The sequence below is a fragment of the Delphinapterus leucas genome, chromosome 3, assembly GCF_059928025.1.
Source record: "Delphinapterus leucas isolate spDelLeu-1000000601 "Yukka" chromosome 3, BTC_Dleu_Yukka2, whole genome shotgun sequence".
NCBI lineage: Eukaryota > Metazoa > Chordata > Mammalia > Artiodactyla > Monodontidae > Delphinapterus > Delphinapterus leucas.
The window spans coordinates 53,511,412-53,538,136 of NC_143131.1; the positions used below are offsets into that span (position 1 = coordinate 53,511,412).

The 26,725-nt window shown below is 35.7% G+C and overlaps 1 protein-coding gene across 1 annotated transcript in view; it reads right to left on the minus strand.

Moving 5' to 3' along the window:
- Nucleotides 1–22,515, minus strand: part of ADAMTS6 (ADAM metallopeptidase with thrombospondin type 1 motif 6) — a 273,067-nt gene extending 250,552 nt beyond the window's left edge. The window contains exons 1-4 of the mRNA XM_022596555.3: nt 20,767–22,515; nt 13,516–13,890; nt 10,962–11,326; nt 768–936 (exon numbers count right to left, since the gene is read on the minus strand). Coding sequence (XP_022452263.1) covers nt 768–936; nt 10,962–11,326; nt 13,516–13,612 — 631 coding nt within the window. The 5' untranslated portion in view covers nt 13,613–13,890; nt 20,767–22,515. The remainder of the gene's footprint in view (nt 1–767; nt 937–10,961; nt 11,327–13,515; nt 13,891–20,766) is intronic.
- Between the last annotated feature and the right edge of the window lie 4,210 nt (nt 22,516–26,725).

Genomic DNA, 26,725 nt, shown 5'->3' on the forward strand with positions numbered 1-26,725 from the left:
TCTGATCATGTGATTTCTACTGCATAAAACCTTTCAGTGGGATTCCAGTATACTGAAGGTAAACTCCTAGAAGTGGTTTACAAGCCCTTTGTGATTTGGCCACTTTTTATCTCTCCAGTTTCACCTCTCACGACCACTCCCCCCCAACCACTATGAATCTCACCCCTTCTCTAATATCCAGTTATATGAACTGTCAGTTCCTGGAATGTGACATTCTCTCTTTTGTTTCAGAATCTTTATAAATGCTATTCCCTTTATATGGAACACTCTACCCATTACTCCCTCAGCTTAAAAGTCACTTCCTCCCTGAAGTCTTCTTTGACCACTAAAGGCTAGGTTCATTGTCCCTATTATGTATTTCTATAGTACTCTAACTAACAATATCTTTGAATACTACCTTTAAGACTCTTCAAGTCTTATTCAAATGTTTAGATTCCTACCACTAGCATAAAAATATCAGGCAAACCAAACAGCACAGAGTACTATGGAACACCTGTGCATGAAAGCTGTAACTATTACCTGGATAAAATAAGGTTTCCCCTTCAAAGAAAAAAATATCAAATTTTACACAGGTTTGTATTTTACGGACTTCTTAAGAGCTTCCAAAATTGACTTAAAACTATCAATAGGTGACATATTTTAAGAGGACTCTGGACATTATCATTCTAATTACTCAAATTCCTGTTTACTTTTATTATTAATCTTACCCTACGTGCCAGAAGAAAGTGGCAATACAAGACTATACTTTCTCAAAGCCCCACACTCACCCGAAACCCCACAATGAGAGTGATCATATAGATGCCGTTGTTGAAGGGTAGACTTTTTGTAAATAACATGAGGATGGCCATTTTCATAACTAAAATGTTTGGAGTCCTCTGTGGTATTCTTTAATGGTTCAATAAAATATTCTTCATCTTCTGTAGCAATAACACCATGCTAAAAGAAAAAGAAACAAAGAATTTACCACGAAGAATCATTTTAAATATTAATTAGTATTATTACCAGGAGTCAAAAATAAACTGATACCTCTCCAAAAGGGAGGTTAAAACACATGTTAATAGAAATTTAGTGAATTATCTATACTCAGCAAAATATTATATAAATTTTCCTATTCTTTTAAAAGGATGTTTAAATACCTTTACATGCTATGCCCTGTACTAAGCATAACACATACATTATTTCCTCTAATCTTCCCAATAACGATGTGAGGTAGCAGAGACCTCTTGTATGTTCACTAAGACTTATTTCCTTTCCAAATTGTGCACACAACTTAACTGACTCCTATGCGTTTAGGTATAGCTTTGTAACTGAGTTTTGGCCAATAGAAAATAGGCAGAGCATATACCACTTTCAGGCCCACCCCCCGAGAACCTCTCCAGTGGAATTCTCTACTCTCTCTGAGAAAAGACCTAGGAAAGGTGGAAGCCAAAAGAGAAAGAACATGGGTCCCTGACTGACCTCATGGAAAGCTGTCCGATCTAGACACACATAAGGGAGAAATAAACTATTGTGATAAACTACTCCCATTTAAAGTTTTATGTTACACCAGTATATGTGTCCTTAATTCATATATGTCCCATACATCCCCATTTTGTAGATGAAGTAATAGGTTCAGAGGTTAAGAACCTGCCCATCATTATACAGAGGTAAGTGAAGGCACTGGTATTCCCACAAAGCTCTGCTCTTATTTACAGTATTATATAGCCTTACATCTATTTACTTAGCCAAGTCCTACTTAGCTCAGTCATAGCTCCTCTTTAAAACTTTTTTGAGTCCAACTGCAGTAGCATCAGCCTCCTCTGATCTCCAACAGAGCTTATTATTGGTATCATTTATTTTTAATTAATTATATTATGCTTTGCTACATGTCAGGTCTTGAATCTGTATTTAAATTTGGTATAACTTTCCAACTGCATGTTTTATTTTCCCAACCATACTATTTGCTCTCTTAAAGAAAGGGTTTCTTGGTATCAGTTACACCCATAGAAAATGTCTCATATGTAGTATATACAGCAAATAAAATTTGCTGATTAAAAGAAATGAGATAGTAAGTTATCTACATCAGAAATAAGAACTTCCATCCTTGTCTAATAGTGTTTTCCTAAGAATGGCACATGTGAGGACTGTTCTTAACCCAACTAATTTACCCTGTAACACTGGATAAAACATAAACTCTCTGAGCGTATTTCCTCAGCTGGAAAAATGAAAGGGTTGGTGTAAATTAGTGGTTTTAAAACAGCACTCTAGGGAGCCCTAAGGGTTCCATGGAAGTGCCCTTAGGGGACTGCCCCAGACAACAAAGGTAGACCTACATGGCTTGGATTCCTGGGATTAGGAATCAGCTGTGTTTTTATTAATCTATATATTAAGTTTCCACATAACATTTCATTTGAGAAAAGAATTTTGCCGATTTAAAAAGAAAAAAAAGATAAAAACCTCTGGTCCAGATAATCTCTAAGATCCCTTTGAATCTAAACCTCTATGATTCTGTTTAGGGAAATTCATGCTAAGTACCACATGCTTGGAAAGAAAAATAAGACATAATCAGAGTTGCTCTAACTTACAGATGAAGTTGGCAGCCACCTACATGAAATGAGCTAAAGAATGCAAAAAACAAAAAAAGCAGACCTAGGGCTTCCCTGGTGGCGCAGTGGTTGAGAGTCCCCCTGCCGATGCAGGGGACACGGGTTCGTGCCCCGGTCCGGGAAGATCCCACATGCCGCGGAGCGGCTGGGCCCGTGAGCCATGGCCGCTAAGGCTGCACGTCCGGAGCCTGTGCTCCGCAACAGGAGGGGCCACAACGGTGAGAGGCCCGCGTACCGCAAAAAGAAAAAAAAAGCAGACCTAGTCACTTCACATTATTTTCACAACTGTTTGCTTTACTTTTAGGATATTAGTCCCTAAATTAAATGCAAATACTGACAGGAATAATATAATACGCCAGTAACAAACTCTAATACCTGATCATGAATTACTTTACCATCAAGATTAACAAAGTAATAGCAAACTGAGCAAGGCTCCTGAAGAAAAGAGAGTGCATGCAGAAGAGAGGGCTTGTATAAGAAGTTTTGATAAGTGTCTAGAGTACTGCCCAGAAAGGGGAGAGCACTAAAGTCATGTGATGCTGGACTATGGGCAGAAGATGTCAAAAGGTCCTCAGCAAAAAACTCAGGTTGCTGGAGAAAAACAAAGTCAGAAACTTGGTAAGTAAATAAAATCTCTAATTTCAAGAACGGAAAGGCCCTGGAAGAACATCCAGAGTTAGGTACTCTGTAAAATGTTTACACTCATTATCTCATTTAATCTTAATAGCTCTATGAAGTAAGTACTACTATCAGGTCTACTTGGCAGATGAGAAACCTACACTGAGCAAAGCTAAGTAACAAATTCACTCAACTATCTTTGGAGACTGGACTCTTAGCCACTATAATTCCTTTATCCTCTGAGTGCTGCTGCTTCTTCTTTTTTAAAAATTAATTAATTAATTTTGGCTGTGCTGGGTCTTCACTGCAGCGTGCAGGCTCTCTAGTTGCGGCACGTGGGCTTAGTTGCGGTATGTGGGATCTTAGCTCCCTGACCAGGGATCGAACCCAGGGCCCCTGCATCGGGAGCACAGAGTCTTAACCACTGGACCACCAGGGAAGTCCCCTGAGGGGTGCTTCTAACTTTGTCTATTCATTCACCAAGTATGTTTTGAGTGCCTATCACATGGCAGGTACTGTTCTAGGTGGTGGGAATACAAAAGTGAAAAAAACAAAGTTCTGGCTCTATCATGGAGCTTACATTTTGGTGGGAAGAGGTAGAAAAAAGTCATTAATTCATTATATAAATAAATAATCAATCAGGTAGTAAGAAATGTCAAGAAGAAAAATAAAGCAGTAAGAGGACAGAAAGTCATCAGAGGACAGAGAGAATTATATAAACTATTTAGGATGGTCAGGAACATCCTCTATAATAAGGTGATATTTGAACAGAAACTTGAATAAAGTGAAGGAGCGTGCCCAACAGATATCTTGGGAAAGAGCAGATCAGACAGTGGGAATGGCAAGTGCAGAGGCAACGGGGTAGGAGCAGGCATGCAGTATTTGAGAAACAGCAAGGAGCTACTGTGGCTAAAGGGAGGGAAGGGGGAAATGATTATGAGATTAGAAAGGAGCTGGAGGCCAGATGATAGAGGACCTGGGTTAGGTGGGAGTCCCAGAAATCTGTGCATGCCTAGCAAGAGCCCTACTCCCACTTCCCTCAGCATCCCCACTCACCTCTGCACTGCTGGCCTCTGGACCATCAGGATCTCATCATGCCCCCCTGCCTTGTCATGCCAGTCCCTCCAAAATGCCCAAGGTCCATCCCCTGGATTCTACTCCCCATATGGTTAAGTACATCATGTTTTCTGATCCCATCTTCTACTTCCCCCTTCACCATTTAAAACACTTCTGCTGTACCCTCTCAAACTCAAGGTCAATTATATACAAAATCTCCTATACACTCAGCCTCATCTGTGAATGTTCACTTCATCTTGCTCAAACAAAAACCTGAATCTCCCTAGATAACATTCTTTCTTCCCTGTAATCTTCTGGAATGGTGGCTACTTTCTCTCCTACATACCTCCTATTGGACCTGGAGGTAGGGTTAAGAGTTCTTGTACTCATTGCCATTTCTAAACAATTATCCCTCTCTCCTCCAAAAAAAGAAAAAACCTTACCACCTTCAAATCCCATACCATCACCTTCTCCCTCTGCTAGCTGTAGTTATCTACTGACCCAAAGTCACTTTCCTCACTCCTCAAAGATCTTAGCTTCTGGGTCACTGTCACCCTCTGCAATACCACTCCTGAATAATTGTTGACTTCAGTATCTTCTTATATAATTGGTTCTTAAAATTTGTGTGTGTGCACGTGCCCTGAATCCCTCTGAAGGTCTAGGGGTGAAGCCTGGGGACCACTTCTCAGAATAATATCTTAAATGCAAAAGAAATATATAGGATAATAAATAAAACCAATTATAATGAAATACAGTTATCAAAATATTTTAAAAATGTAATATAGTAATACATATGCCTTTTTGTAACTCTTTAAATAAGAAGCTTTGCAATAGGTCTAACAACTACTATAATTTCACAATAGTGATTAACATAAATAATATTTTAAGGGACCTGCAAAAACTGTAACACGATATGAAAATATTTCTATCAAGACAAAGTTACAGGTACTGCTATTACTTTACTGGCTTGTTACCTATATTGTTAACTGAAGGAAATGTTAAATTTCACTTAAGAATTAGTAAAGATAAAGATGAAATTTTCCCCATTCCAGTTAACAAACCCCCTGAATTCTATCCATAGACCCCAGCTTAAGAACTACTTACATAGATGGTCTCTTCAATCCCTGTCCTCTCACTTCCTCGGCTTCCTCTCCTTTGAATATCTTGTTCATCTTACCTTAGACTAGTCTTGCTTTAAATCCATCATCACAAATCTCAACTGTGTCCTTGACGCTTCATGGCAATTATACTATGTTTCTCTAGTTCATTCAGTATCCTGCTCTCTGGGATAAATATTTCATACTTTCTCCTCTCTACTTAATCCCCTAACACCTCATCTTTCCATCTTCCATTCCAATAGAAAACAGCACACAACCTCCTGCAAACTTCTCCAACTGCAAATACCAACCTACCTGCATCTCATGTCCATATGTTCTATATTATTTCCTGTTATTATGGATGAACTGTCCATTCTCCTAGATAAGAACAATTATTTGATTTATGTAGATGATTTCATCCCTTCTCGCCTATCAAAGAATTCACTCCAGAAATTTCTCTTCTCTTTACACAATCATTCTCATTTTTATAAAACAAAATGATAAAGACTCCCACTTCTGCCTGCAGCAACCGATCATTTCTTGCTTTTCCAAAAGTCCTCAAAATAATTGTCTATATATTCTTTACTCTTCTCCCATTCCTTTTTTTTTTTTTTTTTTTTTTTGCGGTACGCGGGCCTCTCACTTTTGTGGCCTCTCCTGCTGCGGAGCACAGGCTCCGGACGCGCAGGCTCAGCGGCCATGGCTCACAGGCCCAGCAGCTCCGCGGCATGTGGGATCTTCCCGGACCAGGGCACGAACCCGCGTCCCCTGCATCGGCAGGCGGACTCTCAACCACTGCGCCACCAGGGAAGCCCTCCCATTCCTTCTTAAACCTACTCGCATCAGGCTTTTGCCTCTTTTCCAAACCCCACTATGACTTCACCAAAACTGCTTTTGCCAAGCTCATCAATAACTTCTTCACTGATAGATTCAATGATTGGTTTTCAGTCATACTCTTATTTTGACTCAGCAGCATTTTTCCCTTGAAATACTTCCTTCTCTTAGCTTCTAGGATATTTGCCTGGTTTTCCTTCACCTTCTTACTCCACTGTTCTTTGCTGTCCCCTCCACATCTTTCTGACCTCCCTAACCCCTTGGAGCACCCAAAGGCTCAGTCCTTAGACCTCTTATTTATTCTATATATACTCTCCCTTAAGCAATTTCACATAATCTCCTGGCTTTAAATGTCATTTATATTTATATAGATGACCCCGAAAATAACTTCATAACACACATCTCTCTCCTGAACTCCAGGCTTGGATACCCAGCATCCTATACAATATCTCAAGTTTAACACGTCTAACTGAAGCTATGATATATACCACCCCCCAACCTACTCCTCCTACAGCTTTTCCATCTCAGTTAATGTCTGAGTCTTTCTCATCTCATGTGATGGCTGCTATTTTCTTCTAGTTGCTCAGGCCCCAAGCTTGGAATCATCATTGATTCTATCCTAACTGTGTCCTCTAAAACCTAACAACTGGCCCCCAAGTTTTCTTTCTAACTTCACTTTCCATTACTCTTCCTCTCTCTCACTTAGCTCTAGCCATGGTAGTCTTCTTGCTGTTCCTCAAACACTCTCAGATCAGACCTTTGTACTTGAAGATTTCCACCTGGAAATCTTATCCCTCAGATGTCAGTATTCCTTTCCTCATTCCTTTTAAGGTCTTTACTCAATATTTTTTCTACATTAGAAGTTATCAGTATCCAACATATTATGATTTTTATTTATTTATCTTATTGTGTATCTCCTCCACTAGAATGCAAGCTATACAATAACAGGGATTCTTGTTTCATTCACTGTTGTACTCCTAGCACCTAGAACAGTGCCTGTTACATGGTAGGTACTTATAAGCACTTGGTGAATGGATGAATTAATAATGGAAAAAGTAGAGAAGCAACTATGAACATAACTAAATGAATAGAAAGTCTAATGGGGTCATTGGTCTTTTTTAACTAGGTTTATAGTCTTTAGTATCTTAGAGAGATAGAAGAAAATCATTTTTCATCAAATAAGAACAAAATATGAAGAAAGAAACAATGCAGGAAAGATCTGTTGAAAATTAGAAATATGACTGCTACAATCTGTAAATCAATTAAAGAAAAAGAAAGCAAAAGTGGGAAAATCTCATAGAACTTAGAACAGGAGAAAAAGGGGGGAGGAGAGATAAGAGAAGCAGAAAACCAATTACAGAATGGGGTGGTGAGGGACAAGGAGATAAAATCACTAAGGAAATATTTTTTAAAATTTCTCTAAGTTGAAGGAGGGTCTTTAAATTGAAATCGCCCATCAAATACAAAATAGGGGTCAGGAAAGAAGACCCACAGCTTACCACATTATTTATAAAATTCTTGAAACAGGAAGGATAAGGAGAAAAGCATATCATATTGGAAAAAAAAACTTTTAAAAGAAGAGGAAAAGAACAAGAAGCAAACTTCTATCTGCCACCCAAAATGTATCAATGCCAATTTTTTTTAGCTCTTTAAATCTTTTCCTAAGATATAAAACCATAGAGATAAATTTGATACCCCATATTTCCCTTTTCCAATTCTACCATCCATGGTTCTGAAGGAAAACTATTTTTGAACCTAGAATTCTATATCCAACTAAATTATTAACCAAACATGAGGGTAACATAAAGTCACTTTCAAATAGGCAAGGACTCAGAAATTTTACTTCTCAGGCACCTTTTCTGAGGTAATTACTTGAAGATGTTCTCCAACAAAACCAGGATGTAAACTCAGAAAGAAGAAGATGTGGAACTAACCTAGGAAAAAAGAAATCCCAAGATGAGAGAAGTGTAATAGCTCAAGAAATTAATTAACCCATACACTCCAAGAAAAATTCCTCCAAAGAAGAATGGAATATATTCCAAGCAATAGGTATAAGGACTAAGGAACTGGATGAAACTGATCAGTTGGTAAAGAAATCATTTTTTTTTCCTCAATAAGACAAAATAAAAGTAACTAGAAACTCCAGAAAAACAAAACCTAAATAAGAAGGCCATGGTTCAAATATAAAGCAAACTAAAAAGTAACATTATTTTAAACAACTGATAGATTATAATGTTAGGAATTTTTTCCTTTGAGTGGTGCAAGCATTGTAAAACTGAAACTATGGGTAAGGAAGTATGATTAGAAAACACTAATGATCTCTACATTGAAAACTATTTTATATAGAACAATTAAAAACAGAATTGATTAAAAGGGGCCTTAGAAAAGTGGGATCTTAGAAAAACTTGTTTACATATTCCATTTGATTAAAAATGTAACATGATATAAAATAAGAATGAAGACGAGGGTTACTAAAACTGGTGGGTAAAAGTAAGATGAAGAATAGGATATTTACATAGTATCTGCTCACAAAGTATCTGCTCACAAATTCCTTATTAGTTGCCAAGGGGAAATAGTAACTAGTGGACAAACCTGGCAGACCACACCTAGATCGAGCAACATTGTAAAGCAACTATACTCCAATAAAAATTAACAACAACAACAAAAAAAGTGAGTCAACATGGACCATGCAGTTTCAATAGGAAGCAAAATAAAACAGGTGTTAACGAATAGAAATAAGAGAGAATAAGACACACAGAAAGTCTCAATGAGGATGAAAAATAGATGAATGACACTTTGCTATCCCCTTAAGTATAGAAAAGTTTCCATTTACAACCTTCTCACTTTTGCCTCATCAACATCTTTCACCGTTTCATCAGTAGTCACTTATATGAGCAATTCTCAACTGTTTCCAGAATTAAATTCTCTTCTAAATTTCAGAGTTATATTTCCCAAAAGCCAACTAGACATCTTTAACCTTTATTTCTTCAGATTCTTCACATTTACTATATCAGAATCACTCTCTTTATCTTCCTTTCTAATCCAACATTCTACTACCATTCCCTTTCTCTGCTAGTAAGTTCATATATAGCCTCATCAAAAAGAGAAACCTCAATCAACTTCAATTACTTTCTCTCCTTCATCCCACACCCAGTTCAATGATATTTCAATTTTTAAAAATATTATTAAATATCTACTATGTACTATATGCCAGGGAAGAAAAATTAATGACACAAATCCTATAAATTTTCTCACCAAAATGTGGTTCAAATTCTATCTTCTCCATTCCCAGTGCCATAGTCTTGCTATAGGCCTTCATTATCTCCTACATGATCTAACTCATCTTCATATTTCCAATCGCTCCTCTTCCCTCAAATCTCACAATGGAATTAGTTTTTTTCCCCTAAATCTCAAATCCGTTCATTTCACCACCCTGTTAAAATTATCAATGGCAATAATTAATGTTAATGCCAAATTTAAAGAGCTTGGTCAATGACTAGGAACAGTATTTTTCTATTGTACTTAACAGCAAATGTCATTTTAACATGTAAGAAGTTTTAAAACAGATTTATTTTGGATAATTTATCTTTATTCAAAAAGATAAATTTCTTTTGTATATAAAGCTTAACACTGCTTATAGAGAAAGAAGCTAGTGAGGAATGTATTCAATGTGTCTATTTTATAGGAATTAAACCCAAATATTAAAATCTAAGTAATCATTTTGACTTATTAATAGTTAAAGAAAATAGATAATCTGAGCAAATTCTTATATATACCTACAGTGAAAATTTTTCTCCACTGGGTGGTTCTTAAAACTCCTTCCAAATTTAGAACTATTTAAACCCAACTCTAATTATGTAGTTGTTTATACTGAAGTAAAAATGAGGATATGGATGTGATAGAGTAAGGAAGAAAAACAATTTCTGAAAATGTGAGTTGAGCATCAAAATGTGTGTACTCTTTTAAACAGATAAAGCTTTAATGAAACATCTATACTAGCCTGAACAGGATAAAAGCAGTAAAGGAAGAGTGAACTAGAGGAAGTAGAAGCAGAAGAACATGCTTTGTTCTACAACCATTACTATGTGCCACCTTGAACTATGTATTTACCATTAGACTAGAATGGACTCAAATGCCCAGGCTAGAACCTATACTCTTGAAATCCAATTTCTAAGTAAAATAAGATTTATTATCAATTTTCAGATAAATATAGGGAAAATTATTTCATAAAGAGACATTGATATAAAAGATTTTCCTTCAAGAACTTATAAACATTAAGTAGGTCATACGTAATTTTAAGCTATGTTGATTACCAGAGAAAGATAGTATAGAAAGAGACCTAAGGAGGCAATCCATGTCATGGTTTCCTGCCATAATATATACATACATACATACAATACCCTTAAGCTCCTCATAATGACTGAGTTTTTTATATGCATTAAGGATATCCTATTTGAACAGAAAAATGTAACTCTAAAAGGAAACGTGAGGTTTCATTCATTCTTCTACTAATAATATGGGGTTTTAAAATTTGTTCTTACTTTGAAAAGTCAATGCAAACATTATGAAAAAGATTATCAAAAGCAAAGGCAGCAGAAATAACAAAAAATTTTAGAATGTTACCTTCCCTAGATAAACTGTATATATATATATATATACACACATGTATATATATGTATATATATGTATAGATTTTATTAATCTGAGGAAAGACATTTATATTGTGAATTTATTTTCTCATCCGAAATTTAAAATTATAACATCTACTTACCAACCCAACACAGTTGCTTAAAGCCACTTTAGTTGTACTACGTTGATCTTGCAAGTATCCTGTGTAATGACAGTTGTCTAAAAAATCATGTTTCCACTGGGGTCCATCTTTCCCCCAATATTCTACTGTAAAATGTTTGGACACAAAATCTGTGTTGAGAGTCAAGTTTAGGTGAAAGTGCTTGCCATAGGCTGAAAGTTTAAAAAATAACTTAGATACTGCCTGTTGTGGATCGAAAGGGTCCATACTCCGTCTTCTCCTGGAGTGCTTATCATTCTTCACAGTAAAGCTGAGAAAAGCTCCATTTTGATCAACCCTTATTGGAATAGTTAGCTGGTAGTGTTCTAGATAAGTCAGGAATTCCTCTTTGTAATCACAAGGCAGAGAGTCCAGAAAAAACACATGGAAGAAAAGAAAATTTAACAGAACAAAGAAGTAGCAGTATAAACAACAACTATATTGCTTAAAACTATGCATCATTATATGTGAGGTATGGACAAAAAATGTTATATTAAACAAAAATGAAAGAGCAGAAGTTTAAAATCTCAAAATGAATTAAGTTCCAAATATTCCATTTCTTAAAAAAAATTCTAAAATTATTTTGAAAGGCTATTTTTCTTTTTCAAATCTAATTTTAAAGACATGAATTCTAAAAGCTAAATTCTACAGTAAATATGAATATTTTATACTGAAACAAAAAGCAGTGAAAAGTACACATATGTAAAAGAACAGAATTTCATTCAGATAAAATATGTTTATGAAAGTTATCCAAAAGAGTTTATATAGAATCTCTACAGTCTTGTAGAATTTTTTTCTTTTTTTAAAAAATTATCAGTCACAATGTAAAATACAGCAGCCACTTTGGAAAACGGTCTGGCAGTTCCTCAAAAAGTTAAACACGGAACTACCACCTGACCCAGCAATTCCACTCTTAGGTATTTTTACAAGAGAAATGAAAATGTACATCAACACAAAAACTTGTACATGAATGTTCATAGCAGCATTATTCATAATAGCCAAAAGGGGTAAATAACCCAAATGTCCATCAATTGACGAATGAATGAATGAATGAATAATACGTGGTATATTCATACAACAGATTATTCTACAACAGAAAGGAATGCAGTACTGATACATGGTATGACATGAATGCCTTCATAATCAAAGTTCATTATCTAATACTATAAAAACACTATGCTAAGTGAAAGGAACCAGTCACATAGAATTCCATTTATATAAATATACAGAATAGGCAAATCTCTGCAGAGAGAAATAGGTTAGAGGTTGCCTAGGGCTGGGGGTAAGTTGGTTTGGAGGGAACTGGGGAGTGACTGTTAATGATTTCAGAGTTTCTTTTTTGGGTAATGAAAATGTTCTAAAATTGCTTGTGATGATAGCTGTACAACTCTGTGAATATACTATAAACCACTGAATTGTATACTTTAAATGGGTGATTACATGGTATGTATACTATATCAAAATAAAGTTGTTTAAAAATTATCAGATTGACAAAAAATTCAGGGGACTATTAAATATATTTTCCTCACTTAGGTGTACTAAATATTACCAATCTACCTTCTTAACCACATCTTCCTTTAGCTAAGTTTATCACTAAGGTGGAACCAAATGTCTGCAACTTGCTTCACTGTCTACACATGAAGTTCATCCACAAATATAAACTCCCATGAAACCATGACCAAATGGAAAAAAAACTGAAAAATAATATTTATTTCACTTCTCATAAATAAGAGTTCATACTAAATGCTATGGCTTTGTTGATCTACTTTGAGAGCCACATTTTGTACATATGGACTTCTAGATATATACATCAATCTATAATAGCCTTGAAAATCTGGCTCATCAGCACCAAAAAAATGAACTATACATTCATGGGAGGAGAATCCAAAAGGTATGCTTTCAATAATTCCATAAGAATTGGACTGGTCCATGGAAAACAAAATGACCTTCACTCCTGGGACCTCTGTTAAGATCTTTCCTATGATATGAAGTTCAATTTTACAGATTAAAATTATAGGGACCTATGGGTTAGAATCTGAAAAGTTGAACTTCTTATAACTCTTACTCTTTTATCTAGTTTCCAGTCCTTATATCAGAATTCTTAAGTTTGGAAACATATTTTTCCACTAAGGGTCCATGTTAGAAGGATCTTATATCAGAATTTGCCTGCTTTCTTGCTCTTTTGCAAGAAAAACCGTTGGATTCCTTTTGAACGTGAACTTGCCTGTAAATACTGGCAATGAGTAACCCTATTAAAGTTTAGAATTCAGAAGAAGAGGCTTAGGTCTATCATCTTCTAAGAAAGACCAGTCAACTCTAAAATGCACTGGATATTAAATCCTAGTAGGACAAGTTAAACAAACTCTTTTAGAGTCATTAACATTTATGAAACTAGCACTGAATTGACACAGTAGGCCTCCGCTCCTACCAGCATACATCCCAAAGAAAACGTTCATCCAAACTAAATATTCAGAGTCTTTTCTTGTAAGATAAATAGCAACGTTTTTTTTGTCAGTTTCAAAAGCAGGAATCCTACCTTGAGAACTGTATGAAAGCCTGTGGTCATTATGAAATTCCGATGAAGCCATGACGAGGCTCAAAATCCAGGTCAACGTCTTCCACAAAATTTCCATAATTTAGAAAACTGGATGATTTTTTAGAGGGCTACCTATGAGCTAGAGAGTCAATACCATGCCAAAATCGAAGCATAACAATTTTATTTCTTTAATACTTCTTGCAGATTAGTTATTAGATATTCCACTGTTTAACGGGTATTTTTTTCCAACATCCCGTACTTTCTTCTGTATCTGGATTCATTTTCTCAGTCCAAAATGAAAAAGATAATGATGGTAAAATTTTCATAAGCAGAGCATTAGGCTGATCAGTCACTAAAGTATGGCCATTTTTTAACCTAGAAAAAAAAAATTTAAGTTAACTGAAAAATATTCTGAATGGACAGATCTATAGTGTTGAATGCTTGCCAAAGGACATACTACAAAATAACATAATTAAATCAAACCATTTTGTCCTTTATAGTTTAAATAAACATTCACAAGACTAAATACCAAATTAGAAACCTAAATGGTTAGCAGGATAATGCCAAAGCTACTTAATAATCAAAGAAGGAACCTGAAGAGGATTATAAAAATTCTTTTTAAAACTTTGAAGATAACAATGTATGGGTATAGTGACTAACCTTTTGATAAAATAAAAACTAGGCTGACTTTACAAAGATAATTTTGTGAAAGTGATAAACAGTATGTGATTGCATTCCTTAACATGCTTTTCAGTACACTGCTGTCCAGAGAGTGATATGTTGCTTTATGAGGCACCTATCTTTTTTTTCTTACAGAGTAGATCTACAAATACACAGTGGCATTAAGCAGCTGTCTGTGAAAACTCAGTAGCATAAACTAAACTTCTGAAAAGTTGAACCATATTTACTGTAACCCTTGACTTTATCTGGAAGTCTTTTATGACTCATAAAGCAACACATATGAGACAATTTAAACTATCTAGAATGTAACTGTAAAGAAAAGTAGTTCATTTTCTGAAAAGAATTTTTAAAAATTCAATTCAGGTATCACAACAGATTTCATGTCCCATCTCACGTACTTTTCTTTCGACTTACAATTTCAGAGTCCATGAATTCACATTTTATACAGAACACTGACATACTTGGCTACCTAATTTCCCAGCACATAGCACTTTAGAATAAGAAAATAACAAAGGGACTAGAAACTAGCTCAGTAAAAGCACAAACGTGACAAAAAAAGAGGAAAAACTACAAAGTAGTTTTAGAAGCCCAAGCAATACAGTTGGAGCTAGAGACAAATAGCCCTTATGTAGCTTAATAGTTCATATTGTATATTACGACTGTGGTACAGCTGAATATCTGATATTCAAAATACTATGCCTGAGTCAGGAATAAAAGGTTAAATTACTTTTAATAATGTAACTTATTGTTATGACAGAGAAGTATACAAAAGATACTAGATTTTCATCCCAAGACCCTAATACATGGGATTATCATATAATAAATCCTTACATATTTGTTGATTGAAAAAAATGGATGAGTAAATGAATGAATTAATAGTGATTAAAATAAAATCAATTTAGGGATATTAAAGGATATTTAAGATTAACTGTAAACTTAACTTATTTGGAATACTTCATTCCCTATAGTGCTAGAAATATTGTTATTACAACATATAAAACAACCACAACCATTTAAAGTTCCTTACATCTGTGTCTATAAGTTATTAAACTGCTAAACCTTGGAAAAACTAATTCATTAATCAAAAACTGTTGTTTTACAATGTTTTAAAAATGATGTTATAATAACATGGGGATAAGAAAAGATTAAGACGCAATCTTTGCCCTTTAGGAGCTCATAATCTAAGGAACAAAGAAAAAACTCAAGACAGGCTGATATATGCCATAATAAAGTTATAAAAGGTATTATAGGAGATCAGATGAGGGAGATGACTTCTGAGTCTGATGGGTGAAGGAAAGTTTATGAAAAAAAGTAACATTTCAGATAGACTCTGGAAGATGAACAGAATTTCACAAGTCAAACTTCTGGGGGCAACCATTACAAATTAAAGAAACAGAGTCCACAAAGTCTAGATGGAAAGAAAAAAATGGAAAATATTATTAGTAATAATAGTAAGTTTGGTTCCTATGCAGAAGACTAACAGGTAATAATATCTAGAAAGGTAGTTTAAGGTCAGGTCCAAAAATAAAGAGAACTTTAAATATATGTTACTTCTTTTAATATTCACAGCAATCTTGTAAAGCAGGTATTATTGCCCCTGTGTCAGGAAGATGGCCCCAATGATCGTTCCTCCTAAAATCCATGCCCTTCTGTAACCCCCTTCCTTTGAGTAATTTGATCCTAACTAATATAATACCTCAAAGGTGAGGGGATGTCACTTCTATGATTAGATTACAAAAGATTCTGACTTCATCTTAACAGTAGACTCCCTTGTCGGGCTTTGATGAAACAAACTGCCATATGGAGAGGCTCACATGGCAAGGAACTGAGAGCAGCCTTCAGATAACCACTGGCTAGGAAATGAGGCCCTCAATGCAATAGCTTGCAAGAAACTAAATCCTGAATATGTGAGCCTAGAAGCATATGCCTCCCCAATCAAGTGTTCTGTGGTGACCTTAGTCCTTGCCAACACCTTGACTGCAGCCTCGTGAGAGACTCTGAAGCACAAGATAGAGCTAAGCCATGTCCAGACTCCTGAACCACAGAAACTGTTAGTTAATAAATGTGTGTTGTTTTAAGCCACTAAGTTTATGGTGATATTTTTTGCACCAATTGATAACTAATACAGCTGCCAATTTACAGGTAAAGAAGTTGAAGCTCATAGTGGCCACATAGCTTGAAAACAGCAGAGCCCAGAGTCATACATAAGACTATCTGACTCTAAAGTCTAAATTCTTTCTGTTATATCACGCTTCCATTTTAAGTCACTGTAACTTAAATATACAATAGCAGTTGCATACAACCAGTATCAAAATATATATTCATAAATGATATGTTAATTAACATGAAATTTTAAGCAACTTGATATGCAATAACTGTTTCATCTCCAAGCTTCTTCTACAATGATTTAGGCAAAACAACAGGCAGTATATGTCTTTTCACAGGCAGGAATCTATAAAGAGATTAAATCACACCGTCATTCAATAACAACACAGTTGACCCTTGAACAACATGTGAGCCAGGGGTACTGATCTTCTGCAAAAATCTGAATATTACCTACAGTTGGCCCTCTACACACATGGTTTCTCCATAATAGATTCAACCAATCAAGGATAGTGTATTACTGTAGTATTATTATTGAAAAAAATCCTTGTATATGTGGACTTGCAGTTCAAACCAGTGTTGTTCAAGGGTCAACGGTAAAGAAAATAATCCAGTTATCTTGATTCCCAACCTACTTATGTACAGTCTCCAGCTCCTTAACAGTTGCTTCATGAACATTTACTCTTCTTTTTTTTTTCAGATCACTTGAGTGTTTTGCATAAAAATGTCTGACATTAAGTGAGTCCCTCATATACTTTAATCTTCCTTTAAAGAGGAATATATAATTAACACATTCGAGTTAATTTCTAGTAGTGGTGACAGATTTGTACTGAATCACATTCATCCTTTTTTCCTATTTTCCTGGGCTCTGAAACTGACAAACTTACAATATAATTACCTGGGTTTAGGGAACAACTCTTTTTTTCCCCTTGAGAAATTTCCTGCTCTTCACAGTTTTTTAACCTCCACTCTTACCATTACTAGCACTGTCCTATAAACACCCAAGTTAAGTAAGCCAGTAGCCTTGAAAGAAAAGTTAGTATGTAACTACCTGGTCAAAAGTACACTAACATTTGATTTAAGGACCTGCAGTAAAAAGAGCACTGATGCATAATAGAAAGGGCAGGAGCTTTGAAGTTAAACAAACCAGAGCTACAGTCTTGGTTCCACCACTAGCTACAGTATCTGGCACATGGGCACTCAATAAATTGGAGTTTCTTTCTCCTTTCTCACTCCTTCCTTCCTTTCCCACATTTTTCAAGCCTCCAATGCCAGCGAGGAAACTTAACAATAAGTAAACGAGTGGGCTCAAGTTCAACTAAAATCAACAACAACTACCATATCTAACCACTCTTAGTTACCTACACAATAAAAATGAAAGGGTGAAACTACTTTCTGATACCTACTGAAGAAGTTAATCTGGACATCATAAACAAATATGTATAGGTACTAACGTATCCAGATATAGTTTCCAAAATTCAGATTGATATTAAAATGGTACATAATTACCCAGAAATCATAATGCATTAACTCCTTACATTGTACAGCAGAAGCATTAAGCTGTGGAAAACACAAAGGTTTTGAGTCCTGTCTTGACTACAGGTTACTTAACTTTTATAGATGAGATGTTTCCTAGATTACACATGATGTAAAGTGTTCACATACTTCATTTTAATGGTTAAATAAATATTAGTCCCCTTCGTCTTGTTATCTGACTCATCACTTTTCAAAGGCCTTCCTTCAAAAATAGTTTCATGTTCCTCCTTCCCTTAAATGTGGAATGGTTGGATATGATGATGGAATCAATCAACTAGATTGTATTGTCTTTTAGAGCAAACAGTAAAGAATTTAAGTCATGGTAACTGGGCTTACAACTATTTTAAATTTGAAAACAGAATCAAAACTTCCACTTTACATTGATTTCACATAGGCGTTTTTCCCTAAGACAAATGCACCAACCAGTAGAGTTAAGGGATCATTTAACAGCTTCCATGGATCAAAGCTACACTAAGTAGAAATAAGATCAGACAATTTGCACTTTAGTGATTCCCTCAGTAGTCTGCCCTTGTTGAAGGGTACTTACTTGTCTTTTTCCTCTATCATCTTTACTTCCCACTCAAATGATCTAGGAGTAGCCAAGTAACAATTTCCTTTCATGAACTATCATTATGGAGCTAAAGAACATGTATAACATCCTTCTCGACTTCTTTCATTCATCTTAACTCCGGATATTTCTTTTAAAGCCGATTTCGTCTTCACAGAGGAAGCAACAATACTATGCTTCCTTCAGGTACTCAATTTTTATATGTGAAAATTAACTTTTCATCTCATTTTCCATTTATTCACTCAACAAATATTTATTGTCACCTACCATATGCCAAGGCTTGAAGTACAAAAGTTTCCAGATCAGATATAAATTTTGCAAGATTGGTTTCCGAGGAAAGGTACAGTTAAAGAAACTTACTAACAAGAAAAGCAAATAAGCCAAAAGCAAAAATACAAAATATTATTCTACAAAAATCAAGGCCCAAATTACATATAGTCCCAAACTGTTTTTTTCCAGATGGCAAGTTAAATATACGTTATCCGTATTATAACTTCTCTCCTGAAAAACAGAAACACCTTTTTCTCTTGACCTTAGCTCAAAATGTTGATAATCAGCTATGCCCTTTGGTAGAACCAAGAGAGCTAACCACTTCTTCCACCTTTTACTCTTCCCCCACCAAATGTTCCAAAGAATGTGCTACTAACTCTCTTAATATGTTAACTCTCTTTATTCTCTCACGAAAGTCACACATAGGGTAAGATTTGGCATAGAGGCCCATCCACTAGTAGTTACTAATGGTTGCCAAGGAAATGAAGAGGAAGTGGTAAGAGTAGACAAGAGTAGGAATTAATCTTACACATATTGGCCCAGTCATGAAAAATATTAAAGTATTTCAGGTCTTGAGGGTAGAGGTTTTTGCCCTTGAGAATCACAAAAATATTAATACCACAATACAGATTTCATTTGCCGCCATTTGTGAGAAATGAATGAAGCTGATTTGTTTGAAATCAACTTATTTGCCCCTATAGCTATTCCTTAAAAGCCCAAAACACCAATGATCACATATAAACACTAAATTAATATAAACCAGAACTGCAGCTACCACTTTGGTGAAACACAGGAAAACAATTATCTCTCAAAATTAATTTTCTCAATTTCAACTACACCAGTTTTATGTTACCTTTCTTTCTCTGTCATGAATTTTGAGAGCTATCATTCACACATCTAAGTTTCAGTCTAATCAACATAAGCTAAAAAAGGAAAGGAAAAAAAATTGCCCAAGAAATTTGAACCTAAAGGAATATGTTGGAAATCACACTCCAGTGTGTTTTTAAAAGTTCCAAGCAATAGTTCAGTTTCCCCTTTCCTCCCTCGTTCTGCACACCCTCGCCCACCCACCCCCATCCCACTTCACCCAGACAGAGGGTAACAGTCTGAGCTGCCCTGGTTGAGTTGATCCTAAAGTTAACATTCAGCAGCCCATTTCCAGACAGCAGCGCTAAATCTATTTGGATAAAACGCGTGTGACCCAGACAGTTGGCATTTGGCCCAAACGCGTTGCACCGGCAGCTCAAATAAAAACAAGAGTAAGAAACTCACTCTCTTGTTCCCTCTCAGTGCGCTTTCTCACTCTCTTGCTCTCTTTGCCTCCAGTACAACAAGGAAAGAAATTACCAAAGACAGGAATTGTAGTACACATTATCTGAAGGCCGCTTTCCAATAAACCCTCCAGCACAAACCCCTCCCCAATCTCTGAACTTTGATCCCATATACCATATATACAGACATACCCGATATTCAAGGCTCCGGAGGGTTATGAGTCTAGCACGTCCCAAGTGGCCAAAAGTAAATCAGAAACACACATTTCCATCTCTTTGATTAGCCTATTAAGAGCTTAACATATCTAGAGCATCGGGACTATAGCTACCACATTAATTCTGCCCTCTGAGCCCAGGCATAAAATATGCACTTGTCTGACTACTTAAGACACTGACTTGAAACTATAAAATGCAGAAGGTTTTTCTTTAAGAAAACTGAAAATCAGATTAAAATACACATCATTATTACTTTCCCGATTACTATTTGGTGATTAAAGACCACAAAAATCATCATCAAGTCATACTTCACAAAACATGTCTATTTGTATAATAAACGTATATTTTTTTGCATCATAAAATATTTGCAAGACCCAGAATTCTCCAACCCCCGACTAGTCTGGAGTTAAAAGATTTCTATCTGTAAAATGAGTTCAGTCAAGCTCACTCATTGCCATTTAAAAAAAAAAAAAAAAAAAGAAAAAAAGAAAAAAAAAACCACACAGAAAAAAGTTTCCTACGCGTTATTCGGAAGACAAGCAAAGCACAAGTTTTAATTTAAAAAAAAAAAAAAGGTTTCATTGAATATTGTGAAGTCTTCCTTACCGTTTTCATCTTCAAATTCTGATAAAAAGTAAGTTTCAAACAATAGAGATTGCACTGGACGACTCACGTACTCCCTCTCCTCTTTTTTTTTTTTCTGCCCCCCTTTGCAAAGCCACAGCAGTGAGTTAGTTATTCTGCAGCCAGAATAAAACCCTATAGTCTGGCTAACCCGGGCTTTAGAGAACGGACTTTCCGATTTGGCAGAAAAAGAGATGCCTTCAATACATCCAGGCTATCATCCTGAGATGCTGCCTTTGCAAACCCCCTTTCTCTCCCGCACCCCCTCCCTACAAAAAAAAAGGGGGGGGAAGAAAAAAAAGAAAGGAAGGAAGGGAAAAAAAAGACTTATTGGGGGTGGAAGTGGTGCCCTCTCTTCCTGGACAGCTTAGTGCCTTTGCTATGCAAATAACATGTGAAGAGCATCAAAAGGTATCAGGAGAAAAGAAGACAAGAGGAGCAGGAAGGGCAGCAAAGTTTTGTTGAAGTAGCCCTAGATCTCACTACCGGCCCCCAGCCAACTTGAATTGCAGCAGTAGAAAATTTTGGCAGCTTTTCCTCGGAGGCAGAGCACACTGACGTCAGTCTGCAGATGTGCCGGGCTGCGTCGGGTGCGCATGTGTCCTGGGTCGTCACGTGGAGGGGGAGGGGAGGTAGAGGTACAATCGGGGTAACCAACTACCAGCCATTCAGAAGGGTTTAGACAATGTCAACTTTTCCACCCTGTGAATGAGAGAAATTCTGGCCCTTCTAACCTCAATCCCCTTCCCCACTCCGCCTCTTTTCCTCCTCCTCCTCTAACCTCTTTTAGAAATTCTAGCCTGGTTTGTGATTAGTTGTTTCTTGGAAGAGGGAAGGGGGAGGGAGGATGAATGGCTTTAGATGAACTAATGTCACTGTTAAGATCTGTAGTGCCCTTCTCCATGTATTTTTTTTTTAAGTCCACGCAACAATAATGTTAAAAGTTGCACATAAACAGTGTCTTTGAGGAAACTATAGTAAACTTCAATCAGTGGCAGATTTCAAGACTCGGTAGCTACATGTGCACAAAATGCCTTTTTTTGTTTGTTTGTTTGTTTTCTAATATACCTCAACAACTAAAATTGCCACCAAAAGGGAAAGTAGACTAAAATAAACTAAGACCAGCACACTTTCCATCTGATTACTGACTTCAGGTTATGCGGGGCTTTAGAAGAAAAAAAAAAAAAAGTAGAAGTGGGGGAGGAGGGGGGGCGGGGGAAGAGAGAGAAGCTTGCATTATTTCCAGATGAGGGTGAGACTGGATGGTGTTTTAAAGTGCAACCGGGGAAAGCTACAAGTGGAGCGCATTTTATTTAATACAGTATATTGAATGAAACTTCAATGACTGCCCAAATGAAAATAAATCCTAAATCAGACCCCAAGGGTGGGGGGGGGGCAGGAACCCTGCTACTATCTCAAGATAAACAAACAAAACCTCAAAACTGGTTTTTCAAGCTTCCCAATCCCACCCCTCCCCCCCAACTCCATACACACCAGCTGCCAGTCCATACTTTAAGGATAAAACACGGCTACTATGTAGCACTTTCACTTTCATTTGCTGGGAGAAAGCTACTAGCATTAAACTGTGGGGAAATGCCCAAATATGTTTTCCATGTCCTAAGCAAGCAAACAAAGTCTGGCACACAAATCGGAAACAGGAAAAAATGTGAAAATAGCTCAGGACAAATGTTGCCTTTCAGCCGTGTAATCTGCTGCATCATTTATCTGCCTCTACGGTTGAGAGTAGGGTAGGGAGAGGTTTAAGAGTTTCCGAGGGGGGGGGCGGGGGGGAGGGGCTCGGAATTGACGCCTTGAAATTCCAGCAGTTAACGCCAAGTCAACTTCCGATGGCCAGAACCAGAAAGGGGAATTGGACCGGAGGGAAGGGGACAGGGACGAGGACCTTTCTGAATACCAGCTCTTAAGTTTCAAGCTTCTGTTAACATTATTGCTTATTTGATTTTTTTTTTTTCTTCCTACACCGGAGGTAGTAGGTGTAATTCTTCTGGTGAATACATGAATAGTTGGCTAAAAGAAGGCATGAATCAGACTGAGAACATCCAAGAATACAGTTATTTCCATTCTTTTTTGAGGACTGAAAGGGGAAAGCATCTGTCCACAGTCAATAGTCCTCACCTTGACCTTAATCTGTAGTATCTAGCTAAATTCTATTTAAAATGTAGAAATATGACCTGTGGTTGGAATTGACAGTTTTAAATAAAGGTGATTCACATGGAGAGATATAGATATATAGATATAGATATTTGCATTAAAATACACAACATGGCTAATCTCATAGCAATAGTTGTAAATACTAAAAATAAGTGTGGGCACAGAGCTGGTTTAGCATCAAACCACACTTTAAATAGTTGCTGAGACTTATCCTTAATTTTTAAAAACTGGTAGTAGATAGACATAGCCAGCAGAGAAAACTAAAATTAAAGTGTGAGTAGTAATCATCTGTATAAGCTGACTGAAAAGTTTTTACTCTCAACTAAGACAAACTACCTTAGGAAGTAGCAGCATTGTAAAGGAAAGGAGATTATTCAATGAGAAGTGGACTTTGGCTAATTACTTATTCAAAGAGTGCCATCCTGCGTCTAAACAGAGTAATGAAAAATTTCCCAGAGATTCCTTTTCTCCAAATGACTAAATCAAGAAAAACTATGAGTAAGGGTGAAAAATTATCAGCATGAGAAATGATGAATTCTCAATTTAACTTTGTATGTGTGTATACGTGTGTGTGTAAGTGTACATTTTCACTACATTACAGAAAATTCAAACACATTCAAAAGAAGAAAAATAGTACAATGAATCCCAATGTATCCATTATCCAGTTTTAGTAAGTGTCAAACCAGACCAGTTTTTCCCCATTACTTGTTCCACCCTACTGGATTACCTTAAAGCCAATGTCAGATAACATTTTGTTGCATCCATTAAATATTTACCTGTATTTCTAAAATATAAGGACTAAAAAAATAACCACTACTATACCACTATGACTCTTAAAACAATAATAATTCCTTAATTTTGTCAAATATTAGATTTCCTCAATTGCAAATAAAGGCTTAAAAAAACCATTTTTATTGGAATCAGGATCTATACATTGCATTAGGTTGATCTCTTATGTCTTTAAAAACTTCTTATTGAAGTAGAATATTCATAAAGTACATAAATATATAATTTGATGAAAAGTTTTGTGTAATGAATTTTCACAAACAGAACCTGCCCATGTATCTGTCTAACTCAATCTATTGGCTCCTCCTCATTTCTTATCTTGCAATACAAATGCTATATTAATATCTTGCCATCCTAATATTATATACAGCACCTCCGTTAGCATGGAAGTGTTTTAGTGCACTACACAGGCATTATTTCTTAATTGAATTATATGAAGCAAATTTAAATCAAACCCTGAATGAATTTAAGTTGCAATAGAAATTCTTTGAAAAAATTTTCCTCCAGCTTTCCTTCTCATTCTCTGTTTAATTAAGAAATGAAGGGGGTGTGGGGGTGGGGGAGGAATGGACTGGGAGTTTGGGGTTTGGTAGATGCAAACTATTACATATAGAATGGATAAACAACCCGGTCCTACTGTACAGCACAGGGAACTACATTCAACATCCTGTGATAAACCGTAATGGAAAAGAATAGAAAAAGAGTGTATACAATTAAAGCACTCACCTCTCAGTGGGAGACACCTTGTCTTTAAAAAAAATAATGAAAATAAATTTGAAAAAGAAATGAAGATTATGGGCAAAGTGGAGGTGATAGGAAACCCCCTACCTAAAAAAAAGCTTTGCTATCAGTCTTTAGAAATCAAATTAAATATAAATGAATGGGCCCTTTCAGGAAATCAAAGATGGAATAAGTGGAAATATGGGAGAGGAAGGAACTTGTATATATGTATGCCTGAATGCATGTGTGTATTTATTTCAGAGACTGAAAAACAGAAAGGCAGAAGAGACTGAGAGTCAAAGAATAGGGACTGAGAACATTTTACAGGTAAGAATAAACTTCTACCTTACAATTTTTAATATATTAGTATGCACTTTAATTTTTTTTTAGTTAAAAACCAAGGCATGTCTTAAAATTAGACTGTTCTCTTGTATTTTCAGAAAAAAATGAGATGAAGAATTCTGATTTTATGCTTGTTTGAAATTATTAAATTGGAGCAGGTGACTATCTCTAAAGATGATGAGTTTTGAATTTACCTCCCAGACATTAAAACCAGATTCAATACACAAAATATTTTATTCTTTCAATGAGACTGGATTTGAATTTGACATAGTTAAAATAAATATTTTCTAATCTTTTGAAAGACTATTATAGGGTTTCTTAAGTAATATGCAAAGGCTCAAAGCATAAAGGAAAAGATTGATAAGTTTAAATTTATTAAATGAAAATTTTAAAAACATTAAAAAGTGAAAATATAAGCCAGAAAGTGGGGGAAAAATTTGTAACACATATAAATGAATCATAATAAATATCGAGAATATTGAAGGAACTCTCACAAATCTATAAGGAACAGCCCCAAAAAAATAAAAAATAAGAAAATGGCATAAACAGGAGAGTTGCAGGAGAAAAAACCTAATGACAAATAAATGAGAATGAAATGTTCAATTTTGCTAGCAATCATGGAAATGGAAATGCTTCTCTTTCATCAGAGTGGCAAAAATGTTAAAATTTGATAATAGCAACTGTTTGGGAGGATTGGGCAAATGGAATATCTAGTATATTGTTTTTTGGTTTTTTTCCTTTGTTTTTTTCTTATTTATTTATTTATTTATTTTAATTTTTATTTTATACTGGAGTATAGTTGATTAACAATGTTGTGTTAGTTTCAGGTATACAGCAAAGTGATTCAGTTATACATATACATGTATCTATTCTTTTTCCAGGTTCTTTTCCCATTTAGGTTATTACAGAATATTGAGAAGAGTGCCCTATGCTATACAGTAGGTCCTTGTTGGTTATCTATTTTAAATTTAGCAGTGTGTATATGTCAATCCCAAACTCCCAATCTATCCCACCTACCCACCCTCCCTCCCTGGTAACTGTAAGTTCATCCTCTAAGTCTGTGAGTCCGTTTCTGTTTTGTAAATAAGTTCATTTGTATCATTTTTTTTAGATTCTGCATATAAGTGATATATGATATTTGTCTTTCTCTGTCTGACTTAACTTCACTTAGTATGATTATCTCCACGTCCATCCATGTTGCTGCAAATAGCATCATTTCATTCTTTTTAATGGTTGAGTAATATTCCATTGTATATATATACCACATCTTCTTTATCCATTCATCTGTCGATAGACATTTAGGTTGCTTCCATGTCTTATGTCTTGGCTATTGAAAACAGTGCTGCAACGAACATTGTGGGTGCATGTATCCTTCTGAATTATAGTTTTCTTCATATATATGCCCAGGAGTGGGATTGCAGGATCATATGGTAGCTCTGTTTTTAGTTTTTTAAGGAACCTCCATACTGTTCTCCATAGTGGCTGCACCAATTTACATTCCCACCAACACTGTAGGAGGGTTCCCTTTTCTTGACACTCTCTCCAGCATTTATTGTTTGTAGACTTTTTGATGATGGCCATTCTGACTGGTGTGAGGTGATATCTAACATAGCGTTGATGGAAGTGTAAATTAAGTGCAAACACCACAAAGAACAAATTTGGCAATATCTAATACAGAGGAAGATGTGCATCTTTGACCCAGCTATTTCATTTTTAAATATATAACCTTACAAGATTCTTGCACATGAGAATCCCCATTAATAATTAAGGCAACACTATGTGTAGCAGTGAATAAATGGAAACAACCTAAATGATTATCAATAGGGGACAAAAAACAGCTGTGATCCATTTCTACAATGGAGTATTATTTGGCAGTTAAATGATGAACAAAATCCACACATGTCAACATGGGTAAATTATA